Source organism: Protomyctophum parallelum, assembly GCF_964188405.1.
Source record: "Protomyctophum parallelum genome assembly, chromosome: 8".
Taxonomy (NCBI): domain Eukaryota; kingdom Metazoa; phylum Chordata; class Actinopteri; order Myctophiformes; family Myctophidae; genus Protomyctophum; species Protomyctophum parallelum.
Genome location: NC_139703.1, coordinates 8,982,023 through 9,005,413, shown reverse-complemented (window position 1 = coordinate 9,005,413; position 23,391 = coordinate 8,982,023). Strand labels below are relative to the sequence as shown.

Below are 23,391 nucleotides of genomic sequence, written 5' to 3'. Positions count from 1 at the left end.
TTTTCGATTCTGACGAATCTCTCTACGAGAGTCTAAAACATAACCCCCCCCTTTACCGTCGAAAGTTGAACGTTTGTGCCTCAAAATCACTCTTACCTTGTACAAATGCAAAATCTAAGCTGCTTTTAATGTTGCCCCACTTGTTTGTGAGGTGTACGGATTCAGATTAAACACGGAACATGCTTATTTTTCAATAAAAAATGTATTTTAATCCACTCTGTCTCGGAATCTGGCGGCCATCTTGCTTTTCTCTCCATTGTAAATGCGCAAGAGAACCCTGGCCGCTAGTGGCGCGGGCAATATTCTGTTGCGCCGTTTACCGCATTTACAATGGAGGATTCAGAAACAGAGTGGATTAAAATACCTTTTTTATTGAAAAATAAGCATGTTCCGTGTTTAATCTGAATCCGTACACCTCACAAACAAGTGGGGCAACATTAAAAGCAGCTTAGATTTTGCATTTGTACAAGGTAAGAGTGATTTTGAGGCACAAACGTTCAACTTTCGACGGTAAAGGCGGGGGTTATGTTTTAGACTCTCGTAGAGAGATTCGTCAGAATCGAAAAAAAACCCTCTACGAGATTCTAAATGTTTGGGCTACGATGATACCAAAACCCAAATGGTTACAAACGTATTTGAAAAAAAAAAACTACAGACGTTGACGATACCGACACAACTACAGACGTTATCGATGCAAGGAGATACCGACAGCCCAAATGCTTACAAATGTATTTGAAAAACACAACTACAGTCGACGCAACGATACCGACAGGCGGCAACGGTATTCCCCGGCTCTTACCCCAAGCCCAACGTAGTAATTCGAAAATAAAACTCACTGATGAAGAAGGAAAGCAAGAATATTAGCACTGGTGCAAGATAAACACTGGTTCCTATCGTGGTTGTCGATGTATTCTCTCTGTAACTGTGTGAAATGGTGGTCCGTTGGTAGCTGATGAGCAGGTAGTTTCAGGTGGTTGCTGTTAAGCAAGTAGTAAATGCGACTGGTTCTGTGAAAGTCTCAGTGCATCTGCCTGAAAGCCAGTGCGAGCCGGCCTTTTAACTGCAGCCGCTACGCTCAGCTGTGGCCCACCCCTCGTCGTTGATTTGTCGGCTCGGCTGACGTGGCCTATCGCTGGTCGCTGATTGGTTCGGCTGTGGGCTGTCGCTGGTCGTTGATTGGTTGGTTTAAATGTCAGTTTGAAAGTACGATAGCTGGTTTATTTTTGATCGCAATGAAATGATGTATTTCCATCAGCCGTGTGTGTGTGTATGTGTGTGTGTGTGTGTGTGTGTGTGTGTGTGTGTGTGTGTGTGTGTGTGTGACATGGCTGGCAGCTAGTGTTACGGTGAAATTGGTGACCTGACGAAATATGTGATCATCTTGTGGACTTCTTGTCTTTGCCCCCAAAATACCGCTAGGTTATACTGCTATAGGCCTAAGTGGCAAGTGCTAATAAACAAACAGCAATGATTTGCGTATGGAATGGACACTGTCACTGACGTTATATGATGTGTTATATGACCTATTTCAGCAGGTCACCAATTTCACGGTAACATCGCCATGCTGGAATTAACGAGACTCGGCCGAGATTTTGGGCGGTCAGATCACGTTCAAGACATTTAGCAACTGTTCTGTAACTTCTGTAGCTACTGTCATGTCGGCCACTGTTACTGATTTACATAATGGACCCATTAGTTATGTAAATGTGGCCCACCCACATGACAGCACTAGCACTCTATTGATACCAGTAAACTCATCTATTCAATACACAAACAAGGGACTAAATTCTTTTCGCTCCTATGCCACCAAAATGTGGAACGCCCTACCAACAGTCATTAAGACATGTGAATCCCTTGACTCCTTCAAAACCGCTCTCAAAGGGCACCTACGGATGGCTGCAATTCGAAACTGGCCTCTGTAAAATCTGAATCCCCCCCCCCGCCCCCCCCCCCCCATTTTCCCGCACTGTATATTGTATCTTTTCCCTTTTTTGCTTCCCATATGATGAATTCCTGTTCTGTACTTTAGCTACATAGAAATGTCTATTTGTATGTCTCTAAATGTCTGTATGTCTTTAAATGTTTTGATGAATTGAACAATGTGGACCCTGTTGTAAACAAGTGTAATGCTTAATTGGGTCGTCCACTCACAGTTGACAGTCTTTGTATTGAGTTTGTGCTTAAAATGTACTGTAAATTCTACAAACTGTTAATAAATATTTCAATCAATCAATCAAAACAGTAAAGGCTCATACATAGTCTGGTTTTACGGTGGTGGGGTGACCACCGAACTACAACATGACGTCACGCGCCGCGGTGAAGAGCAAACCACCGCCACCGCTCCAGCCCTTCGCTCTGTTTTTACTCACCACCGCTCAACGTTATTTCAGCTCCGGTGGTCAACTCACCACCGGAGCGGTGGTCATCTCACCACCGAAAATCCAGACTATGAATAGGCCTTAACAGTGGTGGTGAGTAAAAACAGAGAGAAGGGCTGGAGCGGTGGCGGTGGTTTGCTCTTCACCGCGGCTCGTGACATCATGTTGTAGTTCGGTGGTCACCCCACCACCTAACCACCGTAAATCCAGACTATGTATGAGCCTTAAGGCTCAACGCTCAACGTTATTTCAGCTCCGGTGGTCAGCTCACCACCGGAGCGGTGGTCACCTTACCACCGAAAATCCAGACTATGAATAGGCCTTTAATGAGAGAGGGGGGGGGGGGGAGAAAGAGAGGGGGAAGTTACAACACTCAGTTCACACGGGTGTGATTCTTTTTTACTTGACTGATAAAAAGATGATTCTTATTCTGAAGGCAACCGGAAACCATATATCTGCAAGATAGATATAAGTCCTATATGTGCTGACGGAGTGGAGCCAGTGCATTGTCCAACTAACTAAGTGCGTGCTCCCGGCTTGAACCAACTCACAGGGATATAGCATTTTCTTGGCGAAAGTTCCCATATATCTCAAGTTGGTATCGCATAATAATTGACGGGGGAATAGTGAAGTTATTGGACAGAAAATGCTTATGACATTATTTTCTTTACACGGTGCAATGTGGACTGTGGCATTTTCTTTTAAAGCGTATTGAATTGACAACCCCTGAAGACACCCCCCCCTCCTTCACGGGGAGAATGGTTTAACCGGGAAGCACGTCCCTGCTGCTGCTGTGTTTGGGGGAAATAAACAACAAGCGACTGACTGACACCATCTGTCAACGTATACATACAACGTACTGCTATAACAGGACACTGTCTGCTTATTCAGTCAGTGACAACACGTTTTCTCCACAATATCCACGTTTTGTGTCGACGTTGCGACTTAAAAGTCGCACCGAAGGAAGCCAACAATTAACAACAAACAAACCGGACCACATTCACCATTTACTGTAGGATTTATACTGTACGCAAATCCGGGAGAGGAGAGAGAGGAGGACGTGGAAGGAGGCAGTCAGTCAAGTCAGTCAGAATCACTAGCATTGCATCACCTTTTCAGCCGGGGCCGGTATTATTATTATCCCCGTTTGTCTGAAGAAAGAAACAAAAACGATGTCTGACTTCTTAATTTTAATTCTGATAGTCGTGCTCTTCCTCTGCTTGACCGTGACGCTGTTCGGGTTCGTCATCTACTCGGGGCTGCTGCACTCGGTCGAGGTGAAGACGGGCTCTCCTCCCGTGAGGAACGTCACCATCGCCTACAAGCTGAAGGAGGGTCCGTCGTCCCAGTGCCTGGAGTTCGGCTCTTCCTACGCGGAGGGCACCAGCATCGGGCCCAACCTGAGCAGCATCGGCATATTCTACGATGACCCCAAGCAGGTGAGGTTGTTGGGGACTCCCCCCCCCCCCCCGTCCCCCGTCCCCAGAGTCTATATAACCTACCACCACCACCCAGTAATAATATTAACAATCTAATCATCAGACACCATGACAGGACACATTCACCACAATGGTTCTTCTGTGATACATTGATCTCATGACCTGCCCCACAAATGCCCGAGACAGTGTAACCATTTTATTTCTTCATGAAAGCTGTCATCTTTTATTGATCTACAGTACACAGAGTCAAAAGCCTCTCTGTCTCTCTCTGTGTGTGTGTGTGTGTGTGTGTGTGTGTGTGTGTGTGTGTGTGTGTGAGTGCGTGCGTGCGTGTGTGTGATCCTGTTATCTTTACATTCTGGGAAGCAGTAGTGCAATGTAGAGATTGATGAATTGGAAACGAATGTATGTAATTCCTGTGTGAAACCGGCCTAGTGCTTAGTTTGGACCTAATTATATAATTGCAAGCTTTTGTGAGAACTTACCAATCTGCCTGTTGCACTGTTGATATTTTCCCCCCCACATCTGTGCAGGCTCCAGTTGACATTGGCATTAGCTTGCAGCTGACTCAAGTACTCTAGTCTAATCATAACCAGGACTATGGGCATCCGTCCTTATAAGGATCTAAACGGAAAAGCTGACATCTACAGTATAGCGGCGGTGGCTCAGGGGTAGAGTGGCTGGATGGTAACCTAACCGCAAGGTTGCCAGTTCGAACCCGGGCTCCCCCAGAGGTAGTGTCGAAGTGTCCTTGAGCAAGACACTGAACCTCCTAATTGCTCCTGATGTGCTTGTTGGTGCCTTGCATGGTTTCCGCCGCCATCGGTCTATGAATGTGTGTGTGAATGTAATGCACAATCACTGTATTGTGAGATTAAAAAGGTGTTTCTCTAAAATGTAACTACTTCGTTACAAGTAAAAGTACGAAATTGAAAATGTACTTGAGTAAAAGTATGAAAGTATCGGCATCAAAATGTACTTAAAGTACTAAAAGTATTCTTATTGCAGAATGTCCCATTTCACAAGTTCAAAATGCGTAGAAAATCTATTGAAAAGAGCCGATTGGCTCTTTTTTTTTAACTAGTAACTAAAGTTTTCAAATAATTGTAGTGGAGTAAAAGTACAAATTTTGGCTCTGAGATGTAGTGGAGTAGAAGTAAAAGTACTTTCCACCACTGGATCTCAGGATGAGATTGCAATTGTTAACGATTATGTGGTGGGATGCCGTCACTCTGGCCCGGCTCCTTTCCCTTGCTCCAGCTCTGGCAAACTCCCGGGAATGTAAAGGCACCAATGCTGAGATTTGTAAGGCCTGTGGAAATGGTAAATGGTGCATTTATATAGCGCCTTTATCCAAGGCACATTACATTCACACACCAATGGCAGAGGAAACCATGCAAAGCACCAACCTGCACATCGGGAGCAATTTGGGTTTCAGAGTCTTGCTCAAGGACACTTCGACACTAACTCTGGGGTAGCCCGGGTTTGAACTGGGAACCTTGCGGCTTGCGGTTCCCGTCCAGCCACTCTACCCCTGAGCCACTGCCGCCCCTCAGAGGCAGTGTTCTTTCCTCAGCTCCATCCCCTGTCAGGGTGTGTGTTTAGGAAGCTGTAGAAGTGATTGAACCGGAAGGTCACACTCTCTTCTTGGCTGTTGCCGGCAACTTGTCCTTCCTTAGCCCACACATCACATTGATGACCCCCCAACCCCCCCCCCCCCCCCCCCACCCTGAGCTACCTCCAAATCTCTGTACCATCCTCATCCGTTCCTCCCCCTTGATCTTGTCATAACTTAAGGGTATCGGGTAGAGCCCCTCGATTTCTTTTCCCGCCAGCCTCACACCGACCGCTCTGTTCTTTATTTTCGGTTCTTGTATTCTTTATTTTGTTTTACTGAGAATAAGGTTAGAAATAAGTTTAGGGTTATAGGCATAGTTTTACTGGGGTTAAGTTTAGGTACTGTATAGGGTATAGGTTTAGCCATAGTTTTACTGAGGTTAAGGTTAGGAAAAAGGTTAGGTTTAACCGTTTAAGTATAATTTATAGGAATACCAGGCCGCGCAGTTCTGCCGGCTGTACGCACGGGGCGAGTTGGTAAAGGGGCGACTCGTTTGGTACTGAAGAGAAGCTGTTCAGCCTCATTCAGTATCTCACTGTTCTCTGTGGTCTGCTTGTTTGTTTACTCCACTTTTCTATGTTCCCCCGTCAGGATGCATGCCCCTGTCTCCCTCCATCAGTGTGTGTGTGTGTGTGTGTGTGGGGGGGGGGGGGGGAGGGGGGGCATTGGTTGAATGTGTGTCTGAAAAGGTGTAGAGCTGTGACTGATAAAGGATGCTGTTCGCTAATAATACCTTGTGTCAACTTAGGCCAGGAATTTAGGAAAGGGCTGGTCAAGTGGTCTGGTCAAGTGGTCAAGTGGGCTGGTCAAGTGGCCAAGTGGTCCAGTCGCATGCCATGATGCCACATATAGGCTTTTGTCTGACAGTGCGTTGCGTGTTCGAGTCCCCGTTCATGACGACCTTTGCTGCATGTCTCTCCCCTTCTCTCAGCCCAAAATCTAAAGCACCATTCACCATTTTCACACGGCGGCCATTTTGCTACTAATTAATACATTCCCAACCCGCAAATATGATGTGAGAGCAAACTGTGTGAATATAGTCAATATAAGGCTCATTTTGAAAATAATGCGGTGGTATTTCTTCCTTGGCGATTTCCATGGAACAATCACCTGTAGGCCAGGTGTAGCTAATTAATTCTGAAGTGTAAAGCTGCACTTAATGACGGTACTCCTCAGCTATGGCCGCACCCAGGGCACCCCTCTGTGACGGTACTCCTCAGCTATGGCTGTGTCCAGCGCACCCCTCTGTGGATTTGTCGATAGGAAATGTGGTCCTCTACGAGTCTATGGTCGGCGACCTACCACGGGTCACAGAAAGTAGAAGAGAGAAGGATGAAGCTGGCAGGGGACTATAGTGGCAAGCAAGACAACACTATGGGAGCCAACCCAGGGCAAAGTCAGGAAAGACAAGAAGTGCACCGCCTACGTAGATGCACTTCAGCGTGACAGCTTAGCTAACAACACTGTAGAGTTCAAGACCCTGATGTTGGATAGGAGAGTGTGGAGGGCAACGATTCAGGAGTCCTGCGTTGGTGTTTAGACTTTAGACCGCACTCTCGCATTGCACATCGCATAGAGAGACCAAGTATTCCAGTGGCAGGCCAGCATGGTGACAGGCTGTGTTCAACAGGCCGATGGTATCTGGTTAGAATCTGTTCCGTGCAGGGTTTAGAATGATTGATAAATAGGTCATTTCTCAAGCTGAGATCTGATCATTCATCACCTACTTTAGTTCCTCATTCCAGCAGTCATCATCACATGATGAAGTGTTTAGTCAACAAGCAGTGCCCGCACCGCACAGCACAGCGGCTGCTTGTTGGATGGGAATGTTTCCTGGTGTCCTACTGATGAGGGTCAGATACTGAACCTACAACTGGACCGGTGACAGGAGGGGAAACTGTCCTCTTGCCCAAACAATAAACAAAACAGCCCACAGTAGTAACTAAAGACTGAGCATGACAGTGTCAGGTTGACTTGTCAAACTGACTTACCGGTAGTAGAACATGACCTCCTTTTTAATGTCATTGTGCGTGTTATACAATTAAATACAGGTCAACTGTTGTTCAACTTAATTTAATAATAATAATAATTTTATATGACAAAACTACGTCAATGACGTCAGGTTGTTCTCATGGGGCTGTCACAGTGTCACATTTGGGAGCTATGCCAAAGCCATTTGCAGCTCTTGAGTCTTTAGCAGCAGCATCTAAAGTCCCATCAGTTAGACCAGACCAGACATCCAACAAACAAAAAATATTGTTGAGGGCCCGGCCAAAAAGCCTGAAAGTGTTGTGTGGGCACACAATGTGTTAAAACGTGGGGCTGCCTTACCAAAACGTCATTTATTCAATAAAAAAATCCAAAACAATGGTAAACAAGTTGTCAATCACACGCAATTCACGGCAGGAAACGGATTGTGTAAGTGAACAAACACTAAGCACGCATATGGTAGAATTTGAAAGTACGTTTTATTTTCTAAATTCCAAGTAATCTTTCACGGGCCGGTCAGAGTCAGCCAAAGGGCCACATTTGGCCCCCGGGCCGTGTAATGCCCAGGTCTGTGCTAGATAGATTATCCAGTGTGGAATAAATCACTTGTGACTGCTATTTCCCCCTCTCTCTCTACCAGTATGCAATTTCATCTAAGTATAGAGTTTTTGTGGAAATTATGATGACCGTGAATCATGTCAGTGGATCATTGTGGCAAGAGACTCAATAAGGAGCATGTTAAACCTTTTTTCCATTTGGGTCAACTCTGAAGCTCTGAAGAGAGCTTCAAATGTGCAGTTACAGTAGGAACAGTCACATGATGATCACATAAACAACATCAGGCTGTCTCTTTTCATATGCTTTGTTTTTACATGATTTAAGACACATTTAAGATTATAGTAGGTTGGAATGGGTGGAGACAAGTGTCAGGTGTGATGTGTGATAGAAAGTATTACCACAAATTAAAGGGAAGGTGTACAAGAAGGTGGTGAGACCAGCTAGAGACAGTCTGTGTTTCCTCCAACTGCGTCTTGGTCTGCCCCGGGGTCCCCTCCCAGTGGGACGTGCCTCAAGGACCTCCCTAGGGAGACGCCAGAGAGGCATCCTAACCAGATGCCCGAACCACCTAAGCTGGCTCCTTTCCAGGCAAAGAAGCAGCGACTCTACTCCGAGTGTCTCTCGTGTGACTGAACTTCTCACCCTATCTCTAAGGGAGATGCCAGCCACCCGTCGAAGAAAACTCATTTCGGCCGTTTGTATTTGCAACCTTATTCTTTCGGTCATGACCCACACTCCATGACCATAGGTGAGAGTAGGAACAAAGACAGTCATACTGAGGAAATGACAGGAAGCTGAGCTGGAGGTAGCAGAGACTAAAGAAATGCTCTCTGGGAGTAACAGGGATGGATAGGATCAGAAATGAGTACATCAGAGGGACAGTGCATGTCAGATGTTTTGGAGATAAAGTCAGAGAGAGCCAGTCTGAGATGGTTTGGACACGTACAGAGGAGGGATAGTGAGTATACATCAAAAATATAGGAATAAAAATTCCAAAAAGGTAGCACATCCAAAAATTAAACAAGCGGGGGACAAGGTACTCACATTTCCATTTCTTTATTGGCAAACACCAAAAGGTTACGCTCACGCGTTTCGGCTATGCAGCCTTCATCAGAGCACTCGCATCAAGTGAATTCAAGTCAATTTATACAAAAGGGTCAGAGTTCACCTACAGCTGAAATCTCAAGTTAATCAACAGGGTCCAATCACAAACTGCTTTGAATAAACATTTTGAGGCCTAGTATATATCTCAGTTTCACATCCAGGCATTAAAGCCAATCTTAACCCAGAAAGCATTTTAAGCTATAGTCATCATTCAGTCCATTGGGTGTCATAGTATTGAGTGTGTATATCCACTGCATTTCTCTTTGGGCTAGTCTCTTTAGAATATCACCCCCTCTGCTGGGCATCTCGATTCTCTCAATCCCACAGAATTTTAATGAAGAAGGTGAACCATGGTTTGCTTCAGCATAATGTTTTGCAATGGCATAATCCATATTTCCTGTACGGATTGCAGTTTTGTGTTCTGATATTCTCTGTTTGAGGAGTCGTTTAGTTTGCCCTACGTATGCCAGACCACAAGGGCATAGTAACATGTAAATCACATGTGTCGATTTGCAATTAATGAATTGACGTATAGGAATTTTCTTTCCAGTGTGGGGATGATTGAATGATTTCTTGTCTGATGTGTTGTTGCAGCAGGCACACATGCCACATCTGTACATTCCAGTTGTTGTCAGCCATGTGGTCTTTTTCTGAACCATATTTTTGTACATGACTGTGCCTTTGATTATGGGTGCCCTCCTGAATGCAACAAGGGGTTGGGATTTACAAAGGTCCTTCAATGTTGGCTCTGCTTGGAGCACATGCCAGTGCCTGTTGAGTATTTGTTTGATTTGTGAAGCACAGTGGTTAAATTCAGTAGAGAAACAAGCCCGACTTGGATTTTTAGTTTTTGGTGGATTGGATAGAAGTTCTGGACGGGAGGCGTTATTAGAACATTGTATGGCTTTCTGAATAGATTTTGAGGAATAGCCTCTGTCTTTAAAACGAGTACTCATAATGGTTTGTTTGGAGTGAAAATCATCAAGATTTGAACAGTTGCGTTTTAGCCTCAAAAATTGACCTACAGGAATGTTGTCCTTAAGGTGTCTTGGATGGTTACTGGTAGCATGCAAAATTGAGTTGCATTCCATGTCTTTTCTGAAAATAGATGTGTGAATCATTCCAGTTTCATCCTTGGATATGGTTAAATCCAAATAGTTAATTTTGACCATGCTTTGTTCACAAGTGAATTTCAGGAAACTTGAGCTGTTGAGATATGATACAAAGTCTATTAGTTCAGTCTGTGTCCCATCCCAAAATAACAGGATATCATCAATGTATCGTTTGTATAGTTTAATTTTTGAATAGTAGGGGTTATTATTAGGGTCATTGATAACATTTTCTTCCCATTTTCCCACAACCAATCCAGCCACAGAAGGTGCTGTTGCTGTCCCCATTGCAGTCCCAGATTGCTGGAGGTACCAGTTGGATCCATATTGCATGTAATTTCGACTCAGGACAATGTGCAACAGTTCCAATAAAAACGAATTTGGGGGGATTTGTGTTATTTCTCTCTTGGACAAGTAATATGAAGCAGCATTCAAAGCATCTTCATGGGGGATGCAGCCATATAAATTTACAACATCAAGAGAGACTAATATTGTGTTCTGATTCAAAGTGCAATTACTCAGACAGTTGAGCACATCTTTTGTGTCTCCAAGGTAGGCGGGCAGATCCTTCACAAAGTCTTTAAAAAATAAGTCAACAAATTTTGACAATGGTTCAGTGAGAGAGCCTCGTCCTGAGACAATTGGTCTGTGTGGTGTTTGTGGATTTTTGGGAGACTGTAGAATAGATGATGGTCGTGATGGGATGCTGACTAGTCAGGTAGGCATGTTCTTTTTTTGTGATCCAGTTAGATTCAAGAGCAACTTTCAATAGATTGTCAATTTCAGATTTGTATTCATTCAGGGGATTTTTCACAAGCTGCCTGTAGGTGGGGCTGTTCAGGTTTTCAAGCATTTTTTGATGATAATATTCAGTGTCTAAGACAACAACTGCACCTCCTTTGTCAGCAGAACGGATAGTGATTTCTGGATTTTCCTAAGTGAGTATATCAGAAGGATGTTGAGGTTGGAACTGCCAGGCAGGAGGCCGCCCCAGAGGAAGACCAAAGAGGAGATGTATGGATGTTGTAGTGAAAGAGGACATGAAGTCAGTTGGTGTGAGAGAAGAGGAGGCAGAGAGAGGGCAGGGTGAGAGATGGAGGCAGATGATTCACTGTGGCGAACCCTGAAGGGAAACGCTGAAAGGAAAATAAGATTTAAGATTATAGTATGTACAGGATAATAATACTGACCATGAACATTATAGCCTGTTCTGTTACATGCGATATACAACACCTTGACTGATTGAATACTTTATTAACAGTCTGCAAATCGTACATGTGGTATGATTATACAATGATGCTAAAAGCATAACGCAACAATTGTGGTCCTGTTTATTCAATTCATCACATTTATAATCCATGTCAAGCTGCCCACATTCTGTTAATTTTTGCATAAATAACATTCACTCGATTTTGAAAGTGGAGAAACCTTGCCACGTCTAATTGCCTAAAAAACAAAAGCACCAGTAATCACAGTCGGCAGCATTATTCAGTTTCTAACCTGAGCTTTATCTTGCTCAGCTCAGAAAGGCCAAGGCCATTACAGCCTTTTGATATCGCACTTTTGATATGATAATGTTATGACCTTTTGCCAAAAAGTTAATTCAGAAAGGCCAACTGCCCTGGCTTCAACCACACTGATTACCTGCTGCCAGCCATGTTGGTTCTTTAGATCATTTAGACCTGAGGCCGATTCTAAAAAAATCTGTGGTTCTCAATATTTCATGTCAAGGACCCCAGAAACTATTATGTAATTGGCCACCGACCCCCATCTGAAAATATGTTGTTCCAGGGACCCCCCCCCCCAGAAGCAAAGATTTGAGTTAAAATGATTTTACAAAAACAGCAGATGTGCCGTGCTACAAGCTTGTAGATCTGCTATTTTTCGACAGCTAAGGGATAACTTAATGCTTAAGACACCAAAAGGGGTTCCCGTACAGAATGGGTTAGACATTACGCTCAGATGAAATACCACATGGCTGAACTTTGGCTATTGTGAACCCTGACTGAAGGCCTTCTCTACCGTAAGTTCATGTCTTGCTACTAGCCCAATGACATGGCCAGAGTAATATCACAGAGCGGCGCTTTTTTAATTTGAAAAATGTCTGGTTTCCACACAGGCTAACGCCTCACAGCCTGAATCACCAAAATGTTGCGACAAAAGGGTGGTGCAGAGAGAGAGAGCATTATGTTATACTTTAGCTATTGAAAAATAGCAGATCTACAAGCTCATAGGAGCTTGTAGGTCTGCTATTTTTTTTTAATCGTGAAAATTCGTCACAAATCTTTGAATATATATTCTTTCAGAGCGAACGTTTTTTAATTTCGACGTCAGGCCTAAATGGGTTAAAGGCTGAATGATTGATTGCAAAGTGCACGTGTGATTTACAGGCTTTGTTAATTCATTAATTTATATAGCACATTTCTAGACATAGTCACAAAGTGCTTCACAGCGTAGAGCAAAAGAAAACGACAAAAGATCAATCCATAAAAATACAAAATTATTCAAAAATGTCTTCTATTAAGAAAAGGCTTTAACATAAAGCTGGGTTTTCAGGAGAGATTTAAACGATGACACTCGATTTTGCACATTCCAGAGCTTGGGGGCCTGCATTGCAAAAGCCCTGCCACCCTTTGTGACCAGCTGAGCTGTAGGGGTCTCCACGAGGGCCTTGTCTGAGGACCTGAGTGGGTAGGGGTCTCCAGGAGCGCCTTCTCTGAGGACCTGAGTGGGCGCACAGGCCTGTAGGCTAGGAGCCTGGCCATGAGAGCTTTAACCCATTCTGACCTGAGATCAGATTCATACAAGGTTTCCGCCGGACACACACTGGTCTGATGAACCCATTCTGACCTGAGATCAGATTCTAGAAATGTCAGTCGTTCTTCGATTTTTTTCAAAAATAGCAGACCTACAAGCTCGTATCGCGCCACTCGGTGGCGCGATATGAGCTTGTAGATCTGCTATTTTTAAATAGCTAAAGCATAACATGATGCTGACACCAAAATGGGTGCCGTTCAGAATGGGTTAAAAGTCATGAGTAAAAATGTAACATCAATTCTGAAACTAACGGTTGAAGAGAAGCTAAGATGGGGGTGATGTGGTCACGTCTTTTGGAGTTGGTTAACAGTCTGGCAGCTGGAGTTCTGTACTAATTGTAGACGGGATGAAACTTTCTTTGCAGAGACCGGAATAAATTGAGTTACAATAATCCAGACGAGAAGAAATTAAAGCACAAATGACCTTTGCTAGATCCGCCGGTGACAGGAAACCTTTAATTCTGGCTATATTCCTTAATTGGAAGCAGCACGTCTGAACGACTCTTGGGGAGTAAAATAGAGGCCAGAATGGAACAGCACACCCAGGTTACGGGCCACCTCCTTTACATTGGGGGATAGGCTATACCAAGCTCTGGGACGAGTGCCTGTGTGGAGTTTGGGCGACCAAAAATGATGATTTTGTCTCATTGACATCCAGCCCTTAATATCGGCGAGACATGATAAAAGGCAGACAGATTACAGGAAACACCAGGTTGTAAAGGAATATATTTCATAGACCTCACCTGACCTTACCGTTACTTCTGTATTCATTGCCATCTTGGACTTCTTGTTGGAAGTCTTCAATAGTAAGGTTGAATCAAAGTTAATTACAAATCACTCAAGAGTAATTACTTTGCTTTGACAACATTGTTTTATGTTTAGAGGCAAGGAAGCAACCAAGGTGCTCAGGAGGTGTGCAGGTATAAAAACTGTAAAAATAGTAAAAAGGTGCTCCTGGGATCAATCAGGATAACACATCGATATAGAACAAAGCGGAGATCCGGGCACACTTTAATGTTTAAAAGGAGGAAAACTTTATTGAACCGACATGTTTCGACCTATACGGTCAGCCCTGATGAAGACCGTATAGGTCGAAACATGTCGGTTCAATAAAGTTTTCCTCCTTTTAACATTAAGTGTGCCCGGATCTCCGCTTTGTTCTATATTGTTTTATGTTTTTTCATGATTTTACTGAGTCAGTGTAAACATGAACCAAAATGGGCCTGTGTGGGGGAAATATGCACTATTTCAGGATACTGTATGCAGCTAAATCTTTTGTGTTGCAACCAGTCAAACACCAGTGCTGCCGTCCACATTTTGTTGGATATACATTGAACTTTGTAAAGAAGTGAAGAGAGACTGTTGCTCACATCATAACACTTATTGTCTGTGCTGTCATTTCTGCACAAGCACATAGAAGTCTGGAGCTGTGGACAGGTTGGATTGCTTTAGAAAGTTGCTACTGAAGGTGGTCAATGTTGCATGCAAACTGCCGTACTGTATCTCAACCACTAGATGGCAGGATTGGCCTATATTTTGAGTTTGTAATACTGAGCAGAGTCCTCACAATATTCACTGTAAAAGAAGATATACTGCACACGAATAATACATAATGACTGATGTAAATTAGTCCAGTATAATTCAGTATAATTCATTCAGCCAAAAGGTTGGATTAATTTCTTTGTAATGATTTATAGACTTGGAATCTGTGAAGTATAAACTATTCCCTTGTACTCCTAATGAACCAACCGCTGACATTAGTCATAAAAAGAGTTAAAGGAGGACTCACAAATATATAGTTCCCTAAATCTTTATTTGACAAAGCAGAGCTATCCCCCCCCCCCCCCCCCAGTGGACAGTTGAGGGTTATGTTGGCTTTGATTTAACTTGTTAACTTGTTTCCAGGGCTAAGAGAGACATCCTCCACTCCTGCCTGGAATTCAGAAGTAGTACCCTCTACCCCCAGATAGCCAATTAGTAGTACTCTGGTTGTGTGTGTGTGTGTGTGTGTGTGTGTGTGTGTGTGTGTGTGTGTGTGTGTGTGTGTGTGTGTGTGTGTGTGTGTGTGTGTGTGTGTGTGTGTGTGTGTGTGTGAGTGTGTGAGAGAGACGTGTGCGTGCCGTGCATATTTGCACAAAATAAATGCAGGGTTCCTTGACATCCTTCCCAGTTTATTTAAATTTCCATAATACTATAACTAAGGTCTCATCATCACGTTATGTTTTTCAGTTGAAAATGTATTTATGGAAGAGAGGCAGCCAGCTGGACTAGGACAACACAGATGTACAATGTCCTTAAGGCTGATATAACTCTTTAAGACAGAACTGCCTCATACTACTTGTCACTATATGACAAGACTTAACCCAACGCCTGGAACCTGGAACACATCTTTGTCACCTTAGCTTTTAACCATTATTTTATACTTTAGCTATTGCAAAATAGCAGATATACAATACTTGTAGATCTGATATTGAAAAAACGTGAACACGTGTGCAAATCTTATTATTTCACAGCAAACGTTTTTAACTCATATATTTGCTTATCGGGGGTCCCTGGAGGCCTGGAACAACATATTTTCAGATGGGGGTCAGGTCAGGCAGGGGTCGGTGGCCAAATACATATAATATTTGGGGTCCTTGACCACTGATCTGTATTTCAGACTCGGGCTCCATATCACATACAAAATAACAATACACAATAAACAAACAAAGACAACGATAGAAATGCACCATTTACCATTTGCATTTTGGAAACGAAAGGTTCCCAGTTTAACCCCTGGCTCCGCTAGAGTTAGTGCCTAAGTGTCCTTGAGCAAGACTTAATAGCTCCAGATGCCTTGCAAGGTTTCATAATGTGCGTGCGTGTGTGCATGCGTGCGTGCATGCGTGCGTGTGTGTGTGTGTGTGTGAGAGAGAGTGAATGTAATGCACATTGTAAATCCCCCCCCCCCCCCTTAAGGCCTCCACACACACACATTGTACCCGACTGCTCAAACAGCGCATTTAACATAATCATGGCATCACAACATTTCCACGTTTTGCGGAGAAATATGCACGTATATTTTTGCCAAACGATAAATATAGAGTGGCTGGATGGTAAATGGTAAATGGTGCATTTATACAGCGCCTTTATCCAAGGCGCTTTACAGAGATTGTGCATTACATTCACCCATTCACACACACATTCATACACCGATGGCAGCGGAAACCATGCAAGGCACCAACTAGCACATCGGGAGCAATTAGGGGTTCAGTGTTCGAACCTTACGGTTACCATCCAGGCACTCTACCCCTGAGCCACCGCCGCCGCAAGGTTGCCAGTTCGAACCCGGGCTCCCCCAGAGGTAGTGTCCTTGAGCAAGACTCTGAGTCTGAACCCCTAATAGAGGGTATGCGTGCCGTGACATCATCATCAAACCAAGAAATGATGCAGGAACGCCTATACTGAGTGGCAAAAAACTACTGTCTGGCCTCGATAGCCCATACATCCACACAGAAAAGTCATATCTGATTGCATTAAACAACGTTAAACTCACCTTGCATGTTGCTTTGCTACTCGATTTGCCACTCGATGTGCCTTCACTTTAAGCATGCGCATACCCTCTATTGCTCCTGATGTGCAGGTTGGTGCCTTGCATGGTTTCTGCCGCCATCGGTGTATGAATGAATCTGTGTTTGTGTGTGAATGGGTGAGTTGATGCACAATCTACGTAAAGCGCCTTGGATAAAGGTGCTATATGAATTTACCATTTATTCTGTAGGATGTGCAATTTCCAGCAGGTCAAAATAAGACTAACTACTACTGTATTCAACATTTTGTGGCAGCTGAAAAGGTAAATCGATCATCAGACAGAGAGTATATAAGAACGCGCAGGATGAATGAATGAATGTGTGACTTTATTGGCTAAGGTTGGACTAATATAGTCGCAGAGAGACTAATAGGTGGTATAAAACTATAAAACCGTGACTGGCTGACCTCTCAGACATTATACTTCCTATTATACACAGAGGATTTTTGATCAATGTCCACACCAGATCCGACTGTCCTTATCCCATTCTGGACGGGAACCCGTAATTTAACCCATTATGTTATACTTTAGCTATTGACAAATGGCAGATCTACAAGCTCATAGCGTGAAGTGCCGCGCTACGAGCTTGTAGATCTGCTATTTATTTTAAAAGAAAATCCGTGAAAATGTGGCGCAAATTGAATATATATTCTCTCAGAGCGAACATTTTTAACTCAAATCTTTGCTTCTGGGGGGGGGGGGGGGGGTCCCTGGAACAACATACTTTCGGACGGGGGTCGGTGGCCAATTACGTATATTTTTGGGGGGTCCTTGACATGAAAATGTTTGAGAACCAGTTTCAGAAAACTGTCAGCATTTAGAAGCCTTTTTTTCTTTTCTTTTTTAGAATCGGCCACAGTCCTAAATGGGTTAGACGAGCAAAGCCGGCTGTATCTGCCATTGAGAGCAGTATTATTCATTTTCATAGGCTGTAGCAAGGCAGCTATCTACCGTACACAATTCCCAGTTTCTTTAGCCTTTATAGAAAACCGCATATATCATATCTTCTCATCACGAACAGAATATCGTGTAGATATAAATGACACAGTGACAAAGGCGTGATGAGGTGAGGCGAGCCGCGGTGTCTGTGAAACCACCATAGATGAGCCGAGTGTAAATTGGAAGAAGTCTTGACTTAACTTGGTAATATGGTAAATGGTGCATTTATATAGCGCTTACATATAGATTGTGCATTAAATTAACCCATTCACACACACACACACACACACACATTCAGACACTGATTGCAGAGGAAACCATGCAAGGCACCAACCTGCACATCGGGAGCTATTTGGGGTTCAGCGTCCTTGCTCAAGGACACTTCGACACCTACTCTGGGGGGCGCCTCAGTGGGATCGAACCGGGAACCTCACGGTTTGCCCGTCCGGTCGATCTTATAAGCCGCTGCCGCCCCTCAGGTCTCACCTCACCCAATGGGAGTCTTGACTTGTACCACCTTTCTCCCAGCAAAACATATTAGCATTTAACCCATTCCCTTTGAAAGAATATATATTCAAAGATTTGCGCCACATTTTTATGATTTTTCAAAAATAGCAGACCTACAAGCTCGTAGCGCGCCACTCGGTGGCGCGCTATGAGCTTGTAGATCTGCTATTTTTCAATAGCTAAATTATAACAATGTTTAAAAAACCAAAAGGGGTTCCCCCCCAAAATGGGTTAACTGACGCTAGTCTGTCGGCAACATGAAAGGATGGCTTTTTCTGTTGATCTAAAATGATGCTATGATTATGAAGGCTTGTCACAGTGGTCTTAAGATAAAATAAATCACACCTGTGTGAAGTGAGCTCATCCTACTGTACATCATCTCATTCCGGCACAATCGTTATGCGATGCTCAACCAATGGCCACCATCTCTCATCCAATCACAATTTTGCGTGCTCACTTTTTCCATCTTCACTTTTCATGACGACGCCATGCCCAGGAAATGAATCTCAATGCATTTTTCCCATAGACATTTCAAAACGTATTTATTTAAAGACCTTTTAAGCGTCGTACGAACTAAGCCAACTCTTGCCGTGACAAATCATGACAACACACACCATATTTTGGACCAAACAAATAATTACAAAGAAAAAGAACAAAAAATTTGTTAAAACCTGCCGTTTTTTTCTACTTTCTAATTCTTTGTTTGGCCTGAAAATTTTTGTTTGTTGTCATGATTTGTCACGACAAGAGTTGGCTTTGTCCGCGGCGTAAACGTCTTTAAATAAATACTTTCTGAAAAGTCTATGAGGAAAATGAACGGGGATTTATTTTCCGGGTCTCTCGAGGGGGGCGGGACTGTGACGCTCTATAGCGCCCCTCAAAAAGAACCCGAGGCTGTGGCCATAGTGGCTTTCCCCTCATATACGCTTTAATATGTATTCATCTATGCAGTGAAGAAGACACCGGAGAAGCAGAGAAGTAAGAACAACTTGGCTATTATCTCCGCCAGGCCGGAACGGCCAAGGGGGGGAGGGGATTGATTGATTGATTGATTGAAATATTTATTAACAGTTTGTAGAATTTACAGTACATTTTAAGCACAAACTCAATACAAAGACTGTCAACTGTGAGTGGACGACCCAATTAAGCATTACACTTGTTTACAACAGGGTCCACATTGTTCAATTCATCAAAACATTTAAAGACATACAGACATTTAGAGACATACAAATAGACATTTCTATGTAGCTAAAGTACAGAACAGGAATTCATCATATGGGAAGCAAAAAAGGGAAAAGATACAATATACAGTGAGGGAAAATGGGGGGGTGGGGGGGATTCAGATTTTACAGAGGCCAGTTTCGAATTGCAGCCATCCGTAGGTGCCCTTTGAGAGCGGTTTTGAAGGAGTCAAGGGATTCACATGTCTTAATGACTGTTGGTAGGGCGTTCCACATTTTGGTGGCATAGGAGCGAAAAGAATTTAGTCCCTTGTTTGTGCCGAATCTGGGTTGTACATGGTTTGTTGCACTCCCTCTGGTGTTGTGGGTGTGGACTTCGTTTACATTAAGGAAGTATTTAGACAGGTACATGGGTATCTTGGTGGTGTATTGGTGGATTATGTTCACGCTCCTGTGAGTCCGTCTGTCTGTCTGTGAGATGCCGATCTTGGACACTGCTGGACCGATCATTCCTATCAGACCGAGGAAGAAACACTTGGAGTCGACCTCATGGTGGCCAACCTCACATTTTCGCCTATATCTCTTAAAGCGTACGTAGGTCATACAGTCACAATAAATGGATCACGACGCAACTCCCCAAATACACCCATTGACTGAAATCCATTGCCATAGCAACACTGAGTCATGTTTCCTCACCCTGCGTAATGGTACAGTATGTAGAAACAAGGTTATCCCATTCTGGGGGCGGGAACCCCCTTTGGTGTTTTTAAGCATTATGTTATACTTTAGCTATTGAAAAATAGCAGATCTACAAGCGCGGATGCCGCGCTACGAGCTTTTACAGAAATGAGACAGACTCCATGCACTTTCAGTAGTAGAGTACTGTAGACGGGAGCTGTGTGTCTGTCTGTGCCCAGATGATGGTCGTTGATGCTCATTGATACATCAAGGAAGGCTCTCTATTATAGAGTGGCGCTTGTAGGTCTGCTATTTTTTTTTTAATCGTGAAAATTTCCAAATGTTTGAATATATTCTTTCAGAGCAAACGTTTTTTTAACTCAAATCTTTGCTTCTTGGTGGGTCCCTGGAACAACATATTTTCAGATGGGGGGGGGGGGGGGGGGAGTCGGCGGGCCAATTACATATATATTTTTGGGGGTCCACTCCACTGTCTGAGAAGAAAACTGTCAGGATTTTAGAAGGTATTTGTAGAATCGATCTCAGGTCTAAATGGGTTAAACATGGCAGAACTCCCAGAATGCCATGTGTAATTACTTGGGAAATCTGACTGAGCACAGTGTGTGAAGGGACGAGAGACGCACTACACTTAGAGAGAGAGAGAGAGAGAGAGAGAGAGGGAGACGGGGGGGACGGAAAAGGAGAGATAATGCAATGTCTCCCTCACTCAAAGAATAGGCGATGGAGAATCCCATTTGGACCACTAGGGGGTGCCCTGTCCTCTCAAACTAATGAGGACGTATTGAAGTCGGGCCCTTTGAATGACTGACTGACTGAGTCTTAATTTGATTCTCATGGTCATTACGAGCCATGATTTGAGCTCTGTTGGCTTTATATATTGGCAGCAGCATGTCCTCCCTTGTCCTGACTAAAGTAGTGAGGAAAGTTGCGGTGGGTAAATTAAGAAAACCGTTTCCTTTGTTTACATATCTGCATCTGCTCCATTAACCCATTTTGGACTGATGTCGATTAACCCATTCTGACCTGAGATCAGATTCATACGAGGTTTCCACCGGACACACATTGGTCTGATGAACCCATTCTGACCTGAGATCAGATTCTAAAAATATCAGTCGTCACATGATGCTAACACCAAAATGGGTTCCCGTTCAGAATGGGTCAAAAAAAGGCTTCTAAATCCTGACAGTTTTCTGAAAAACCCATGTTTCTTCTATGTCAGTTGTGCTCAACCTTTTTCATGTCAAGGACCACCAGAATTATCTCTGTTCGCTCTGAAATATATATTCAAAGATTTGCAGCACATTTTCACAAAAATAGCAGATCTACAAGCTTTTAGATCTGCTATTTTTCAATAGCTAAATTATAACAATGTTTAAAACACCAACAGTTAGGCATGTAACGATTCACTCAACTCACGATACGATTCGTATCACGATACGATTTTTCACTATTAAAAAAAATATATATTTTAAAGAAAAATTACTGTTCTTTTAATTTTATATAATTTTTTGATATAATCCCCCCTGAGATTTTTTTATTTAACTACATTGCAAAAGAAGTAGCATTACTTTTGACAGTGCAGAAACACAATTGCCTTCCTTGATGAGCATCAACGACCATCATCACCTGGGCACAGACACACACAGCTCCCCTCTACAGTGCTCTACTACTGAAAGTGACTATCATTTCTCTCCAAAAGCACTTGAATATGACTAAAGCTCACATTTCACATCACACTAGCACCCCTTTTTTTTTAAATCATTTTTTTTATTTCAATGAATCGATTCGAATCGATTCATATCGTCGGGATTAATATCGATATATGATATATCGTTACATGCCTACCAACAGGGGTTCCCGCCCAAAATGGGTAAATTGTTTGCATATAATACTATAGCTGCAAATGTAGCTTATATGGCCAGGCAGGGTCAATTAATTTGTCTATGAAACAGCCATAGTTGTGGCGGCAGTGGCTCAGGGGTAGAGTGACCACCTAGGAACTGGAATGTTCCGCAGTTCGATCCCACAAACTCTGAACTCCGTAATTGCTCCCGATGAGCCGGTTTGTGCCTCGCATGCGGTTTCCTCTGCCATTGCTTTATGAATGGGTGTGTCTAACTGTCTATGCATGGCAGCAGTGTGCTGTGTAGTGGTCTGTCCTATTAGTTTCAATTTCCTCTCCCTGTGTGTTTTCTCTCCGCTGAGCTGGCCACCTGCAGGGGGGGAAGGTAATGGCTTTTAGCCATGGCTGTGACAGGTTTACCTGTCATTTCTGTTGGCACTGCTATGAAACGCCGAAGCCCAACGTGAGGTATTTTGGACAGATTGTTAATCCCGTAGTCACTGTTCTGTTCTGCGCTCATTTTTAGCTGTCTTGCTTCTTGCTACAGAAGTGATGGCTTGCCTTGTTGTCACGCCATCCCCCTGTTTCTCATTTTACTAGAGCAGATACCGCTGTCAGTCAGGCCTTTAGCCCATTCTGGGCGGGAACCCCTTTTGGTGTTTCAACTTTCAAGCATTATGTTATACTTGAGCTATTGGAAAATAGCAGATCTACAAACTCGTAGCGCGGCACTCAATCTGCTTTTATTTTTTAAATCTTGAGATTTGTATTTTCAGATGGGGGTCAGCGGCCAAATACAGATAATTCTGGGGGTCCTTGACATGTAAAAGGTTGAGCACCACTGACATGCAGAAACATGGTTATTTTTAGGAAAACTGTTAAATCTATGAGCCTTTTTTTTTTAAAGAGTCGGTCAAAATGGGCTAGTGATGTAGCCACTAGCCAGGGCAGTGAAGTGTATTGTTTGTGCTACACATTTTATCCAGTGGAAGGAACTGGGCTGTAGTAGATGAGATGTGAGTTTGGGGGCGGGGGGGGGGGGGGTGTTCTGAGAGCAGAAATAGCAGATCTACAAGTTTACAACGTGTATAAAAGTACGACATTCATAAAAAGGCCTGTAATTGCTTGGTATATTGCTTGGAAATGTGTCATTTCTGCCCTGTGCACCTTTTTATTATGAAGCCTAGTAAAAGCCAAACAGAAATGTAATTTCTATTCATATTAAATGTCCCAATGCCAAAAACACAATTAAATCGCTAATTGCAATTATGTGTGAGACAATTAATCACCAACCTAAATTTGTAACAGCCGAGCCCTAGTCCAGGCGTCTTTTGTGTAGCAGTCTTGGGCTATCTTCTTGCTATTTAATTTAATAATTTAATTTAATACTTATTAATATTAAACCCATTCTGGACGGGAACCCCTTTTGGTGTTTTAAGCATTATGTTATACTTTAGCTGTGGAAAAATAGCAGATCTACAAGCTCACAGCGCGGCTGTCGCGCTATGAGCTTGTAGATCTGCTATTTTTTGAAAAATCGTGAAAATGAGGTGAAAATCTTTGGATATATATTATTTTTTAACGTTTTTAACTAATAATCTTTGCTTCTGGTGGAGGGGGGTCCCTGGAACAACATATTTTGA

At 43.3% G+C, this 23,391-nt stretch overlaps 1 protein-coding gene across 1 annotated transcript in view; it reads left to right on the top strand.

The window, feature by feature from the left end:
- Positions 1-3,203: 3,203 nt before the first annotated feature.
- The window catches only part of tex264a (testis expressed 264, ER-phagy receptor a), a gene marked incomplete at its 3' end in the record, with an annotated part of 117,399 nt that continues 97,211 nt past the window's right edge, over positions 3,204-23,391 (top strand). Inside the window, exon 1 of the mRNA XM_083772291.1 lies at positions 3,204-3,817. Coding sequence (XP_083628417.1) covers positions 3,551-3,817 — 267 coding nt within the window. The 5' untranslated portion in view covers positions 3,204-3,550. The remainder of the gene's footprint in view (positions 3,818-23,391) is intronic.